The 16,394-nt window shown below is 43.1% G+C and overlaps 1 protein-coding gene across 2 annotated transcripts in view; it reads right to left on the bottom strand.

Annotated features, from left to right (window-relative positions):
• Positions 1–16,394, bottom strand: part of fut8b (fucosyltransferase 8b (alpha (1,6) fucosyltransferase)) — a 95,107-nt gene that overhangs the window by 37,548 nt on the left and 41,165 nt on the right. For both annotated transcript variants that reach the window (XM_020603946.1, XM_020603947.1), the window contains exons 2-4: positions 13,822–14,429; positions 4,162–4,280; positions 2,997–3,159 (exon numbers count right to left, since the gene is read on the bottom strand). In XM_020603946.1, coding sequence (XP_020459602.1) covers positions 2,997–3,159; positions 4,162–4,280; positions 13,822–14,024 — 485 coding nt within the window. In that variant the 5' untranslated portion in view covers positions 14,025–14,429. The remainder of the gene's footprint in view (positions 1–2,996; positions 3,160–4,161; positions 4,281–13,821; positions 14,430–16,394) is intronic.

Genomic DNA, 16,394 nt, shown 5'->3' with positions numbered 1-16,394 from the left:
CCACTCCTGCCGTGTTAGCGTCTCCGGGTCGCTCTCCTGATTTCAGCCTGCTCGCTTGTGCCTGGTGCTCTGGGGGCTTCCCTCGCCATTGTTGTTATTGTCGCCGGAGCAAACAATAAGTTGTAGCTCCGCTGGTATGAAACCAGTAAATTCCCAGTGGCTGTGTGAGTTGGCGATATCCAGCAATGCCTGTCTGTTGTATGTTAGCAGTGCATGACATTTCTGCACTACAGAAAGACTAAAAAACACAAAAAAGAAGAAAACGAAGAAATAGCCGGCATTTGAGAGTGGAACGGGCAAACACGTCTGCCTCGTTGGATGCCATGTTTGTATCAGATCAGCATTGTGAGTATGTTAACAAGCAGAATGGGAGCATTTAGCTTGAAACACCCTTGTAACTCAGTCCAGCCTCAGAGCCACTTGTTAGTGCATTTGCAGTGCAGACATTCCTCGTAAAGTCAAATTTTGGGCTACACATGTGCAGGCAGGATTTCTCTTCGCTCTCTGATACTGTTTGCGCTGTGGACAAATCTACATCAGCATGTAGGAAAACCTCCACAAAAAGTTTATTTGTTAAAAAAGTGGCTGGATGTCAGCAGTAAGTAAATAGTTACAGCACATGCTTCCTCGTCAACTGCTCGCTCTTCATGTCTTAAAATATGTGTTAATTATCTGATTGCCACAAGTTTTGGAATGAGTAAAAAGAAATGATTTGGTCAGGAGTTGAGCACGCCAATAAGCTAATTAGTAACGAGAAGCCACGTGCACTCAGCACTGCTGCAGAAGCGATGCTTCACATTTTGAGAGGCATGAGCTGGGTCTGTTGCCAGGCACAATTATGTAATTGCACAGGTTCACAGTTGCATGAGCAAGTTTGCATATCCTGGTACAGCCAGCCTGAGTTGTGTTATATTTGTGTTTATGTATAGATTAAGCAAAATTACAAGTTATATTAAGACAGGTTTCAAGGTATTTGGTAACAATATTTTTGAACTTGGACAGAGCCAGGCCGGCTGTTTACCTTGCTTCCTGTTTTATGCTAAGACAGGATAAACACGTCCTGATTTCAGCTCCATACCTAACACACCCACACACACACAAACTCACAGAAGATTTTATATCGGTTTCCTTGTGTAAATCTTGGGTAAATATATTGCCCAAAATGCTGACACACTCCAAATACAGTATGTGTGTGTGTGTGTTAGATTTTGTCTGCATACACATACTGCATATCAGTATGCGTAATTTCTTTTGTGTGTGTGTGTGTGTGTGTGTGCACGCGCTCATGTAGGTATGTGTGATTTTGTTTACCAGGATCTCCCTCTGTTTATGTATGTGTGTGTGTGTGTGTGTGTGTGCTATGCATCTCGGTCAGTGTCATTGATACAGTCAGACTCAAAAGGCCAGCTATGCTGCTTTGCCCTCCCCCACCTCACCATTGCTCCCATGTTCTGTCTCACTGTTCTTGTCCACCTATCTCTACCTCCACCCCTGACCTGTATTCAATCACTCAGCCCCCAGCCTCACTAGAAGATGTTACTCTCGCTCTCATATGGCTGCTAGACTAAAGGCTCTGTATCCTACAAAACCAATGATGATGTCAGCTTGTTATTGACTCTCCCAGGTCTGAATGACTGAGCAGAGGATAGGGGGTGGGGTGGAATCTATCTATTGCAGTGAGGTGACCAACCAAGCACAAATGAGCTTTAGTGTGTGTGGGGGTTTGTATGTGTGTGTGGTGTGGGGGATGGGTGGGATCCTGCAGTCCTCGTTTCCGCAGACATAATCTGTCCCAGTTGCTGCACACCTCTTACAGTTTACAATAAGCTTTCTCTTCCTCTCTCTACCCCCCTCTCACCCCTCTTGTGTAGAGATGGATGATTCCATTAAGTAGCAAGGCAGTGAGATGGACATAATGGGCAGTATAAGACAAGAGAAGAAACACAGAAAGGACCAACATTAATAAAGTGAGCTTGGATGGCACTTTGGTAAAATGACCTTGTCTGGAAGCTCACTCACTCAGGATATTATATCTGTATCCATCAGTAAGAAACAGAATAGAGTACATCACACCTTACACAATAATGGTTCATATCAGCAGTTTTGCGTTTTTAAAGCAAATTTACCTTCCATATGTGAAACACACATACAGTGGGTACGGAAAGTATTCAGACCCCCTTAAATTTTCCACTCTTTGTTATATTGCAGCCATATGCTAAAATCATTTAAGTTCATTTTTTTCCTCATTAATGTACACACAGCACCCCATATTGACAGAAAAACACAGAATTTTTGACATTTTTGCAGATTTATTAAAAAAGAAAAACTGAAATATCACATGGTCCCAGGTGGGGCCCGAACCCGGAACCTTCTCACCGTGAGGTAACGGCGCTAACCACTGCGCCACCGTGCTGCTGATTATTTCTGGAGTTTTTAGTCTTTAACAATGGTAAAGTAGCAATGTGTCATATTTGAGTTGGTGTAACCAGGAAATGCTTCATATTTTTGTTTGACAGGCTTACATACATGAATAATAAGGTCTGATAATCAATTTATTCCTTGTAAATTGTGTAGCAGAGTTTAATAATAATTTGAACTTTATATTTAGCAATTTTCCATAGTGTTTATGGGTAGCGCACAATTAATGTGCTAATTATATACTGAATATCTCATTTGTGTATCCTCTACTATTCTTTCTTTAAGGAATCAGAGCTTGAGCATTTGTTGCGATATATTATTTTGGTAGTGCTGAATGTTGTCAACAGCTGATCCACAATTAATGAGTTGTGTATTGTTCTGCATATTAAGTCCAAGACAAACATGCTTCTTGTCAGATGACAGTGTTATCCACCAGGTCAGTGCCTCAAAAACAATAATCCATTTTATTTGCTGATGTCACTATTAGCTTGGTCATGGATTTACTGGGCTCCTACTGGGACATTTTGACATTTCTACTTGTTATTTCTTTACATGTTTTCAAGTAAAGATCTGCCCACCTCTCCTGGTGTCCAAGGTCCTGCAAGAGCGTGTCGCTGTATTTTTGCCTCTCGCTGAGCTCAACACTGGCCAACTTCTTCACCTCGCTGCGAACAAAGTACCAGAACTCCTTAACACCATTCTCCACCCTCCTCCGCATCTCCTCTTGAGTGGGCCCGGGGCCTGCAGCAAGGGTAAGAGAGAACAGCTCACTACAAAACATAACAAAGATACTTAGCTGATGTGATATTTGAGACACAAGTAAATTCATTATGTTAACCTTAATGCAGCTCCATGGATAGAAAAGTGGAAGGAGCAAGGTAGGTGAGGGTGCCAAGAGGTGTTCATGAATGTTTCAGCATTAGAACATGTGAGCATAAGTAGGCTAATGGCACACAGCAAGGTCTTTTAAAATGTTCCTCTTTCATACTTTATCCCTGGGTGTTGTTGTGACCTTATTTAGGAACACTTGATCACTGGTTTTGTGCCCCGTGGTTCTCTCTCATGTGTTCAGTAACAACAGGAGGGAACTCTATACTCCTCCCGAGCCAAACAATGTGGAGTAACCTACATGGATAACACAGCTGTTTGCTCTAATTTCTGAGAAGAGAAACAAAACAAAAAGGGACGGACAGCCTCAAACAGAGGAAAGAGGAGGTTTTGGTGGGTAGGGTAAATCTAACCTTCCAATCTCAAACTCTCTCTTCTCTCCTGACTTCCCCCCTTGGCGGAAAAAGCTGGAGGGTATTTTTAGCATTTTCTTCCCCTGCGGCAAGATGGAAAAGCTGACCCCGTAGTGGCCTCTCTGTTCATGTCCTTTTTTTTTTATTTTCTCTGTCTGTTTTTCTCCTCTCTCTCCATTTCTGCCATTGGGGCATTCACGCTGCGTCTACTTCATTCACACATTTCCTCGCTCACCTGACAGCTTTCCTGCCCTTCTGACCACTGCTTAAAATGGCAAAGACACACATAACCCTGCCCATCAAACGCTGCGGCTCTGCAATCATCGTCGCTGTGCTGCAGCAGGTTTAATGCTGGGCTAGAGTGAGATTTTTGCTGCAAGCAAAAGCTCACAAAAGTGGTTTCATACCATATACAGTCAACCCCTGCACCTTCAAAATCAATTCTTTTATGTTTCCAAGCTCTGTGCCAAATCCTTCCCTGCAACCTTTTACATGGCACTACCGTCTCCTGTGAGTTTCTGGAAGCTGTGGATCTTCTGTTTTGCTCTGGTTAGCTGGTCTTCCAAAGAGCGTAGTTTCCCTGCAGCCAGGGACCCTGCTTCTGCCTGACCCTCTGGTATCCTGGTGGAGAAAGACACAAGGAGAAGATGTGATGGGTGAGCACTGGAGCATGTGTACGCTGCTAGGTAGAAGAGAGTGCCAAAGTACCCTACTGTATCCCACTGCAGCCCCATGAATGAATTAGCTTGAGACAGACTTGACTGAAAATAGGGTAGTGACAGACAGACAGACAGATAGATCCTTTATTTGTCACTGCATTTGATACAATGGAATTTCATGGCAACTCTCACATGGGTAGGAAAAGCATAAAAGACTCAACAGTAATGACTACAACGTACAAGTACCAATACATTAAAACCTGTAACAATAAATACTGATCATTAATATATCCATAATGGCAGGTTAACATCAAAATATTACAATGAGGTATTAAAACCAATATCTAACAGTTGAGCCAAAATGTATAATTAATAAAATATTGCCATGAAAATTTAAAACCAACATCTGACTGTCAGTCGCTCCCCTCCTGCACAATCAACTGTATAACAGATGTTTGACAGTTTCCTCCTTATCTTGACTTCAACCTCTCCTGTTCCTGATTGGTTGTGCACACATCTCATTTATAATCAGTCTTTGCGCATGGTTTTCAAAACACAGAGACTGTTCTGCAAATATTTTGACATTTCTTTTAGATCATCAACAAAAATCTGTCTCTGAATAAAAAATTTAATAAAATATTGTAGGCTTAACCACAAAACTGCAGAATTCTGCATCATTTTATAAGTTTAACACCACATTTTAACAGTTGTTAATGTGTGTGTGTCTCACTGGGCTGACTCCAGTCTCACTGCAACATTTCTAGACTTAAAAGCTGCAGTGAAAATGGAGCAGCGGATGTCGGAATCTCTTAGTGTTCACTACTAAAAAAAAAAAATCGATTTCATTTGCCAAGACACCACAGTGGAGCCTTGCAGAGCCCTGGCCTGGTTTATTTATTCTAAACTCAAGATTATGTACACAGTACTGAATAATTTTCTGTTTGTTATGTCCAGGTTATCCACTTCTGTACAATACACCCAAGCATTATATCCTCTTACAACACCCACGGAATGCATACCGAATATGAAATCACTGTCAAACACTATTCTTTTGTGACTGACTGACAACAATGTACAAAATAAGAAGAAAGAAAAAAAAAAGCCATATTAAAAATAATTTATTTTATTTCAGAGCACCTTTTAAAACCCCCAATGCTGTTATACAATAAATAAAACCAAACACTAATAGAAAAGTATAAATTAAGAACAACAATAAAATATCAGTAAGAGTTATGAATAATAATAAAATATCATCAAAATGACACTAAAAATGAAACCACAGTGAATAAAATAAAATGAAAAATTGTACATTTAAAGCATTTTTATAAATATGAGTTTTTAATGCAAGTTTCAATTGAGTTCATCATCCTCAGATTGTTTGGAAGCTTGTTCCAAGGCTCAGGAGCAGCACCAGCACATGCACTATCACCCATAATCAGCAGCAGAGCATCTGGAAACCACGAGAAGAGCAGCGGATGCATTGTGCAGGTTTCGTGGTGTGGTATAATAGGAGACTATGTAGGTGCTAGGCCATGTAGCGCTTTAAAAGTTAAAAGAAGAAGCTTAAACTGAATACGATAGGGGACTGACAACTAGTGCAACCGTCTCAAAAGTGGTGTAAGATGTTCATATGAGCAGGAACGCAAAATGACTCTCGCAGCAGCATTTTGAACAACCTGAAACTGCTGAAGATTATTCTCCTTTGACTGTGGTTAATGGTTCTGCGAATGCCAAGTGTGTAGAGTTTACAATGCAATGCTTACCAAGCTACATAAAAGCTAGTCACATGCAGTAAACAAGTTTACTATAGGGTAATTTAACCATTTATCAGTAGCACATAATAATAATGCAATGAGCATGGTAGTGCTGATGTAGGTCACAAACAACAGATCATTCTATGTGTTCCTTTTCACTGTGCTACACAACAACACATCTTAAGGGTTCCTTCCTCTTTCTAGCCCTTCATTACATTTAAACATGCATGACAGAGATGTGTGCTCAAGCGCACTGTGCTCAGCAAATTTACATCTGAAAATCTTGCAAAGCATGATTGCACATTATAGCTGATGTGATGTTAGGGCAGCTTTATAGTCCACTTAATGTATCCACATTAATGCAATGATCTGTTTTCATGTTTGGACACACTTTCCTATGAAAATAAAGGATAATTTGTGTCCAAATGTATGTAAAACAATCTGTGCAAAATGTGTTTTCAGTATTTTGTCCTTTTCACAGCTCATTGTTGATGAACTATGGATAACTATGGCTTAAACACATAAATGAGTGCATCAACATGGTCACAACACAGAGCTTAAATCAGCCAAGGAGAAAAAAGAAGTGCCACTGACATTACACCAAATCAATTCCTCTACATAAAACAATTAAAAATGAAATATGTTGGAATGCACAGGGGAATTGGTGAAGTACTGCAAAGGCCATGTTAATGAGTCATCAAGGCATGTAAACTCAATTTGCTCCCTGAGTGAGGAACATCAGTTGCTGGCAGGCATAAAGATGAGACTTTTAAAGTTGCAACAGCCCTTCATGCTGCACAGCTCCCTTTTCACTGTTCTAGCCCCAGTCCCTGAGAAGCCCTGGCCTCCCCACCTCACTGAGCACTAACTGAGCATTGTGCTTCAAAGCCATGGAAATAACTGAGGAGAAAAAGGAGGACATTAACGTCAACATTATGTAATCGCATAAGAACTAAAGTCTTTCCACACATTTGTGGGATCATAGTCAATTATATGTATGTATTAAATTCACGCTTCTGTTCTCTGCAAAATACATGGTGTGCCCATCTTTTGAAACTGGACCCAGCTGCATTTCACTTCCTAGTATTGACTCCAGTATCTATTCTCATATCAAAACCTGCTCAAGCAATATTCAAAAAGGCTACACCCTAACTGCTAGTTATAGCATTGTACAGGAAATAGGACCTTTCCCTCAGTGGCATCATTTCTCAGGGATTTTAAAGTGATGCTAAAGCTGTAACATCAAGCAAAACGTTATCCCCGAACAAGGCAGAAGAAATAGGCCAGACCAGCACAGACTGATGAGAAGTGACGTGGTACAGAGGTGAGCTAACGTGAGACAGAGACATAAACTGCTGAGACACAGTGCTGGTGCAGGCAGGCAAAACACAAGCATCCCCAACCAAGATATGTAGACATAAACTAAATCCAAACACACAACAAAACCCACAGACACACACACAGGAAGGAGGCAAACAGTGTGCACAGATACACAAATGATTCCTGACAGTATCTCCAGAGGACCTGAAGTGGAGACTAGACAAGGCAGCTGGATTCCACAGCATCTTAATCAAACGATACAAGAGAGCTAAGAGATGAAGAAAACATTGACTCAGGGGAGGTGGGGTGAGAATGTGTGTTGGGGGTGGGGGGCTATGAAAGAAGCAGGTGATGAGCCCCATCGGCACTAAGCGGTGAGCCGGAAAGAAAGTAAGGTTGAACACGCAACCCAGCTACCGCTCCACTGGTTCCCGCCCCTGCACTCAGTAACCATAAAGTTCATAGGGTGAGCAGAGCCAAGCAGAGCATTTTGAAAGGTGGGGCCTGGGTGGCACTGCTGCAGATGTATATCTCTCTGGTAGGATTCATTATTTTGATATAGATGACTTCAAAAGAGTTTGTGCTGATCTGGAAAGCTTTATGGATGGAGATGTAAAGTGTTTTGAGAGGTCTAGATAAAGCATAATGGGGAACTTTGATTAACCATCCTTTTACCCTGCATATGTATATGCATGTGCCAGAGACACACCAAGCCGGCATGAAAAAACTAGCAGCGATGTAGGCCAACTGTTGCTTTGGCTCATGCTGCCTTTATCTGGGCCAGTCCGGTCAAAAAAGTAGCACTTGAACACACTGCACAGACTACAGTCAATGGCCAACTAGCACATACTGTATGTTCTGTGCATTCTGTGCCTGTGTGAGAGCAGTAACTCAGTACCTGCAGTTGGTGGTATCAGTATCCTCCATTCAGAATTGGAAAGAAGAAGAGCTAGACTTCAGATATACAAGCTGTAAACAAAGTAGCTCTCGTTCACCACGGCTGCAGCTTATAACTGCCTCTAATTGAGAATAATACTATAATAATATTGAAGATATTGCAAATGGTACTGGCCTTGGTCTTTTTGTTGTGGAAGAAGAAAGCAGGTTGTGGAGGTGAAGAATAAGGAGAAACAGCACTAAATGTGTGAAAGCATGGATACTACAGTTTGAAGGGGCTTTCCAGAACCGGAAAGAGGATGGCGACAGACGTTCAACTGATGGTCTGACAATGGCTGACCATTGGCTTGGGGTGTCACGGGTACTAACTGACACATTCCAGCCATTCATTAGAAGATCTTACTGTATGTTACATCAAACCACTTAACTCTTATAAGTCAAGCTACTAAACCACAGGAATGTGGCAGCTGGAGAAGGTAAGCAGACACTACTGCCAAAGGTCTGGTATTGCCATGAAAACTTGCTACTACTCAGTAGACCCCAGGTGAGCCAGATCTACTCTGAGCCCAAGTTGACAGTGATATCCTGACCACAACCAGCTCCCACAGTGGGGTTAGTGCACGTCCAGGCAGGTTGATGGGAGTTTAGGCTGAGTAAATGCGTTCTCTCTGTGTTTCATTAAAGGAGTGGACAGTGACCTCAAACCACAAACACGTTTGTTTTTACAGTTCACATTTTGACTTAAGATAGGGGCCCAAACGAAGAAGACCTATGCACAAAGTACCCTGTAGACAAGATTTTACAAGCTAACATAGCTGGAAGCAAACTAAAAAACAATCAAGGGCACACAGAAGGAGAGTAATTGAGGTCTAATGGTCAACGGCCTGCACTATTAAAAGACAATTCCACTGATGCATGAAGCAATCTCACCCTCTTCTCTATCTGTCCTAGATCTTTGTTACTTGGTATTATATGCAAATAATTCTTTGCATCTATTTTATCTTGCAGGGTGCATCTAATGGGTTGCCATTTTATCACTGGGTCAGTTGAAACAGAGACGAGCAATTTATCAATCAAAGAACAGTGTGATACGCTGTCTTTTATCACCTACTGTAGCTTTTGATCTATTGCCTTGTACAATGCTGAACATCTCATTCTATTGGCACCTGTAGGCTGAAATAACATAAAGCAGATTAGTGCATGGTCTATGGTCTCCGGAACTCTTCTCATCCCCTCGGTCCTCATTTCCCATTTCCTTCTTGCTGCTCTTTACTTAGTGAGGGCTCACGCCATCCATCACACTCCCCTCCTCTGTGTCGTCCCCCTCCCACTGTTGGTATGCCTGGGAAATCGATCAGGTCCTCATCGCTCAGCCCAGCTGTCACTCTCGCTCCTCACTCCCCGAGATGTCACACCATCAGGCTGGCACGTGTCATCGTCTCTGCAGGAGTCATGGCTCCAAGCCCGAGGTGACTGACAGCTGCAGTGAGGGCGGAGCCAGACAGACTGAGCAGCTCGACCTCATGCTCACCTCTCATTATTAGTGCTGGGTGATTGGTAGGTTGGCACGTTGCCCGTCACTCAGAGACAGCCTCAATAACCAACTCACTGGGCTAAATCTGTTGGCCAGTCAGGTGATGCTAATTTGAGTCTAAGCACTGACTGATAGATTGCTTAAATTCACATGACAATTCCATTCAAAAAATTATGTAATGTTCAGCAAAAATAGGTAAAACATGATCAGGAGTGTGTGAATAATCCACTGAGTAGGTTGAAAAGCCATAACCCATGCAAACTGCTTCAGCATGACCATCACTCTGTTGTAAAGCAAATAAGACAATGTAAACAAGATCCCTTCAGATATATAATAATGCTCTACACATCCATCTAGTGCTGTGGTGCTGCAATGACACTAACCAAGTTAAAGCCTACTCTGAACTATAAATCAATCTCAGTGCAGTGGGTTTCAACTGTGTAATAACTCAACACAAATGTGTAATAATGTCAGTTTTATGGGTTTAAATCTCTCTGAGGCCACTCATAAAGAACAACTGCACTAATGCGAAGTTTAGCCACGCCGGATGAAACCTTTATCTTTGCCAGTGGGGTGCTTGCAAAGAGGGATGAACTAATACCACTTTTTTCAGACAGAGTACAAGTGCTTACATTTGAGTACTTGTATCAGTACTCAGTATCAGCAAGAACTTATGCAAAGATTTTAGAGTGCATTTTGATGAGATCTTGTTTACTTTCTAATTGTGATTAAATTAAATAAAACAACAGGAGGCTGCTGCTGACATCCAAAAATTAATATTAAACTTTCTGCACCGCCACCACTCCATTAACGGTAAAGTGGAACTGACTGAATTTTAGCACTGCACAAAATACTGTAGTTCTTAACCTTTTTTAGGAGTGCATAATGTCACAGGCACCAGTTTAAAATTGTAATTGAAAAGGGTGCACGCTATTACATTAAAACCTGATACGGCCTGTGGCATCATCCGCTCCTCTGCTGCTGAGAGGAACAGCCTCTCTGCTGGACACAAACCTGTACTGCTGTGGAGGAGCTGGTTAGCCTCCAAGTCTGCCACTCATTTTCATACAAAGAGCTCATTAGACTCATCTGTTAACTACATTAAATTAGCGTTTGTTCTCTGCTTGTTCACAACACTACAATCAGCAAAACCAGGGCGACCACAGGGAGAGTGAAGATGTCCTATTTCGGAAAGTTTGTGTTCTGCTTGTTCAACAGGTGTTGGATAAACTACTTGCACTCTCTCCATTACTGGTGAAAATACAACCTTGTCTCTAGTCTGCTGTGTGTCCCCCTCCCTTCTCCTCACCCTTGATAATGACAGAGAGCCGAGCTTGTGCTTTGCTTCTTTGTCTTCTATATACTGTATATACTTGGCTTACAGCCAAGATGGCGCTCCCCTGTGGGCAACATTGCAGCTCGCTCCAGAGTCAGGGGCTCACAGTCAGCACAGGCTCACTGCAGGCCTGCTGTGTCAGCCCCAACCTCTTCCCCCTGTAAACCCACGACTGTGTCTCCAACCATGACAACACCATCATCATTTAAAATGCTGATGACACCACCATCCTGGGCCTCATCAAGGGGGAAGACGAGCCAGGTTACAGAAGCTTGGTGAACAACATTCTTGTTTATGGATAGGAGAATGACCTCCCTGAGCTGGTCACTGAACACAGCTGCCACAGTGAAGAAAGCCCGGAAGCAGCTAAACATCATCAGGCAGCTCAGAAAAGCTGGTCTGAACCGTCGCCCTCTCACCCAGGCTTACAGAGGCCTGGTAGAGAGCGGCCTCACTCACACTGTACACACAGCGCTGTCATAAAAGGGCAGACAACAAGAGACTCACTCCACCCAGCTCACACCCTGCTCAGACACAAATACTGCACCTACAGCCTCGGGCACAGCAGAGCGGATAGTATTATCACACACAGAATTAGATTTTACACCAGCTTTTGTCCTGCCGCAGTAAGACTGATGGCAAATACAACATGTGAGAAACGTGTGCAATAACCCCTCACTACCTCACTAAGTGAAATACCATATCCAACTCCACTATGTGAAATACTATGTGCCATATTTGAAGTTCACCATCTCATCCATTATCTACAGTATTACCTTATTTTTTGTATTGCATTTTTATTTTGAATGCGTTTTCATACTATGTCACTCTTACGTAACTTTATTCCGACTAGATGTTCTTTTCTGGCTTTTAACTCCTTACCTGACTCCAAAGGAGAGCTGCACAAGAATTCCTAAATGCCTAGACTGTCTGTTTATGCATAAATGGCAAATAAAAGTCTTGAGTCTTGTACCTAACAGCCTGCTCAACCACTGTGAGGTTAACATAATGTTGCCATTAAGTAGTATTGGTGTGTAGTATTGGAAGACTTGTATGAGTACGAGTAGTAGAGGGCAGTATTCGACCCGATAAAGCTATAGTGGTATTGGTATATTGCTAAGCACAGAACAACAAATTTGTGTTCAGTCCAAATTTGGACAAGTAAGACGGTAAACTGGTTTAGACATGCATTGAGCTTGTCAGTCACCAAGCGACTGAGTTGTTACAGTCAGTCAGTCAGTGTTAGCCTGCGACTGGAGTCTGGCTGAGTGCCATGCCTCTGTCAGCAGTTTGACAGTGAGGTGGAGGAGGAGGAGGAGGAGGGGGAGTGAAATGAAGAACAAGAGAAGGTGATGAACACAAGGGAGGAGCTGTGGCAGCAGTGATGGGCGGCTCACTAACAGCCTCTCTGCCTCTATTAGGACTAATGTAAGGATAAGAGACACTGCAGGATGAAGCGGTGGTGGAGTTCTCTCCTGGGCCTATATCTGACCACCACACACACACACACACACACACACACACACACAAGTACAAAACTAAACAGAGGACAAACCAACCCCTGTCTCTGTCGATAGCTCATAAAGCTTAACTTCAGCGAGCCAGTTGCCTGCTTTTGGCTTGCTGTGCCGGATACTTAGCAGAAGCTTAGAGGGGCTTGTAGCACTGCCCCAGTAAACAACTGTGGAGGCCTTGGTCCCAGATCAACAACCAAACTCAATAACAAGCAACAAGCGTGCAGTGTGTCAGGGACCCATCTGGACACTGGGCAACTGAAAGCTGCACTTGTTTTCTATGCCATGAATTCCACCTTTGTTTTTGAGCCGATTTTGAATAATTACAAGAGCAAGGGATTTTAATCAAGGACCAGCTGTCTGAAGCAACGTGTGTTTTTATGTTTGCATACAATGATGTGGGCTGCACATCAAAGTGAATCGGAATATCACAGAGGAGTAGCAATAGCAACATCTGAAGCTCAAGTTCCCTGTTAATATTGTGCACACTAGGACACACTACTGTAATCATAGACACACACAGCCATGTACAGATCCAGTGTTTAAGTGTAAAGAGAAACAACGTCAGCATGTGGAGATAAGAGCAGAACCATCTGTCTTTCCATTACACATAGCTCGAAAGTATGAAACACACTTAGCAGTTACTGGGCTCATCGAATGTGCTATTCTCCGCCAAAATAGCACAGTAAGATCTGCTGAAGCGTGTAAAAGTCCATCCATCTGTCCATCACACAGAGGATCTACGACACCAGCAGCAACATTTCTTTAAGTGTACATCACAGAAAGATTCTGATTTGATTTTCATAAAAGCTAAAGAAACACTCATCTTGTAGCTGCATGTTGGCATTTGTAAAATTGCTCCAGTTGGACTAGCAGGGACCTCGAGGCTGTACTGCTGGACTTTGCAGAAAATTAAGAAAATGATGCATTGCACTATAAAAACACAGACCAGGGATGCATAGGGAGAACATTACATTTGTGTTTAGCACTTTGAAATGCCTATGTGTATGAAAATGTGCCATATAAACAAACTTGCCTTGCCTTCCTCCATGATCAGCTGTGCTTTGTGCAAAATCTCAGATCCACAGAGTTAGTAATGACAAAACTCACAAGCAAATCTTTTTGAAAAACAACCAGTGTGTTGTTACCTGAGCGATTCGGCCATGCGCCGCAGGTCTTCATTCTGCTGCTTGAGCCGCTCTAGTTTGGCCAGGATCTTTGAGAGCTCCCGGCTGGATCGCTCCGGGTGTTCGCTATCCCTCACCAAGTGACCGCCGATGTAGAAGAGAAGCGTGCCCCAGGCCAACAGCACCAGGGTAATCCAACGCCATGAACCTGCCCAGGGCCGCATGGTTCAACCACGCCCAACTGAAAATGCCTCTTGGTGTGCCTGTACAGCCGCCGACCCACCGGCCTGCTTGCCAATGTGTGCACACACTCTGTGCCCTGTCACCACAAGTGCCACAGTGCCAATCTTGGCATTGCCATCTCTGCAGGGATGGTAGACAGCAAATGACAAATGAGAGGGAGATGTGTATTTGTGGCTTAAGGGTATTTAAGAAAAGACAGCAGGTGTTCCTCCAGCAACCAATCAGACTTTCCTGTGTGTGCTAAAGCATGGCTAACATGCTCAGAAGTCTGTTTTGACAGCTCAGGCGGTGTCTTCTCCCCTCCACTCAGCTCCGTGTTGACAGGTTTGTCCCACACCCTCTTGCTGCTTTCTTACTCGGGATTCTTGTTGGATTAGAGATGTATCCTGTAGAAGCAAAGAGGAGGGAGTCAGTTGGACATAGTTTTGTCTTGCAAATGTTTTATGTTGGTCAAAACAGAAGCAAATTAAAGCCAGTCAGATGCTAGGCCAGCAAACCTTCTAGACAAGTACAGCAAAGCATGAGACATGCCTCATAAAGGGCCATACGGAAAGAGCATAAAACACGACAGGCTGATAGATACGGGCAAGATGCTGCTGACTGGTCCCGACATAACCCTGTCTCAGCAGCCTACAGGACTGATCAGCATGACACAGCAATTTGCATTTACATAGTGATGTGCAGTCCCTGAGCTCTGCTGCGCTGCTGTCAAGGCAGGCAGGGATGTTTCACTTTCCACGTCCTGCCTGCTTGCATATTACACAAACACTTGTATTTTCGTCTAGTCTCTGAAAAACTCACACACACACAGTTTATGTTTCGTAGTCCATGGGGACTTTACATTGACTTACATGCATTTCCTGTAGACTAACCCTAACCCTAACCAGAACCACTACTTGCCTAACCCTAACCCTAACCTCATCCTAACCCTAAACCATGTTGCCACCCTAAAATTCAATTTCTTGCCCATGGGGACCTCAATTTAGGTCCCCACCGTGAAATGGGTCCTCATGAGTTGGTATGGAGTCAGGAAGAAGTCCCCATGTAGCAGGAAAAACACATCCCCACACACACACACACACACAAACACACACACACGCTTTAGCTACCATACAAACAAGAATACATCTTATATTTTCTCAAGGCCTCACACCGCATCCTCAACCACAACTCACATCCAAAATTCTCTCCCTCACTCTTAGTTAAAGCACAACTAAGCTAGACAGTTGATTAATATATTTGGAGATAATTACATCCCACAAAGTTCTCCCTGTGCACTGTCCTCCTTCCAAAGTGCCCAGTGTCATCTGCAGAGCCTCTGTGACAGAATGCAACACAGTCAAGGTGATACGATGAGCTTGATGGAGGAGAGTGAACAAAAAATTCCTGGATCATCACTTCCAAAGCAGTAGGAGAAACAGAGATGCATACACGCCGTGTTTATGAAGCAACCCTTGCTGTCAACATCCCTTTCACAAATCCTGGCAGGTGTGTATGCATAACATCCAAGTGTGCGTGCATGTTATCATCTCATGGTATGTACCAAGCATCTTAAACTATACAAGTATGGTGGAGGGTTGGGGTTGACTGACACACTGCAGTGTCTCTGGTGTTTTTGCCTGTGTGTGTCCAAGACTGGAGAGTGTTCATGCTGGAGTTCACCCGGCAGCACAAAAGCCGATTAACAGTAGCTCATCATATTTACCATGGCAGCATAGTTGATATGCAGGACATAAATGATGCAGTGCTGCAGCACCATAGACACTGTTCAGGCTTCACTGGTGGAAACTGCCCAAATTGCAGCAGCTGAGATCACTGAAACAATGAGGTGCAAATTGTTCCCCTACATTTCTTACCGAGTGATGTGAGTTTACTGAAATCTTTGAAGATGTTCCTTCCTTGCCGGTGCTCCTGTTGCGACTAACCTGGGCTGACACTAGGGTGGCTCCTTTTTATGCATGCAGCACAAGGATATGCTGAGCTGTGTTTTATTATGGAAAAGAAATGCTGCTAGAGGGTGGCACTCTATCAGCTCATGCAGGACTGGGACTTAACTAAAATGCAGGCTGAAAAATCTTGTCACTGTGTCTGAGGAGCCATAATGAGGCTTGTGTTCAGTACACTAAAACTGATAAATATAAAACTGTTGGATGAGGAAAGCAACTGCTGCCAAATGGGATATGGTAAATGTCTGAGATAGCACTTCTGGCTAGTTGTTCTTGTACTTGAAAGTCAAACTAAGCTAGTAATACATGGGCATATTAATAACAAGGGAAATTAACATGGATTACTTGCAGTTAATTGCCTAGTGTCAGTCAAGATAATAGAGAGGCTAAAGCTAAAATGCTAGC

Source organism: Monopterus albus, unplaced genomic scaffold, assembly GCF_001952655.1.
Source record: "Monopterus albus unplaced genomic scaffold, M_albus_1.0 scaffold63.1, whole genome shotgun sequence".
NCBI lineage: Eukaryota > Metazoa > Chordata > Actinopteri > Synbranchiformes > Synbranchidae > Monopterus > Monopterus albus.
Note: the sequence above shows the minus strand (reverse complement) of the source record. Positions and strands in the feature narration are given on the sequence as shown.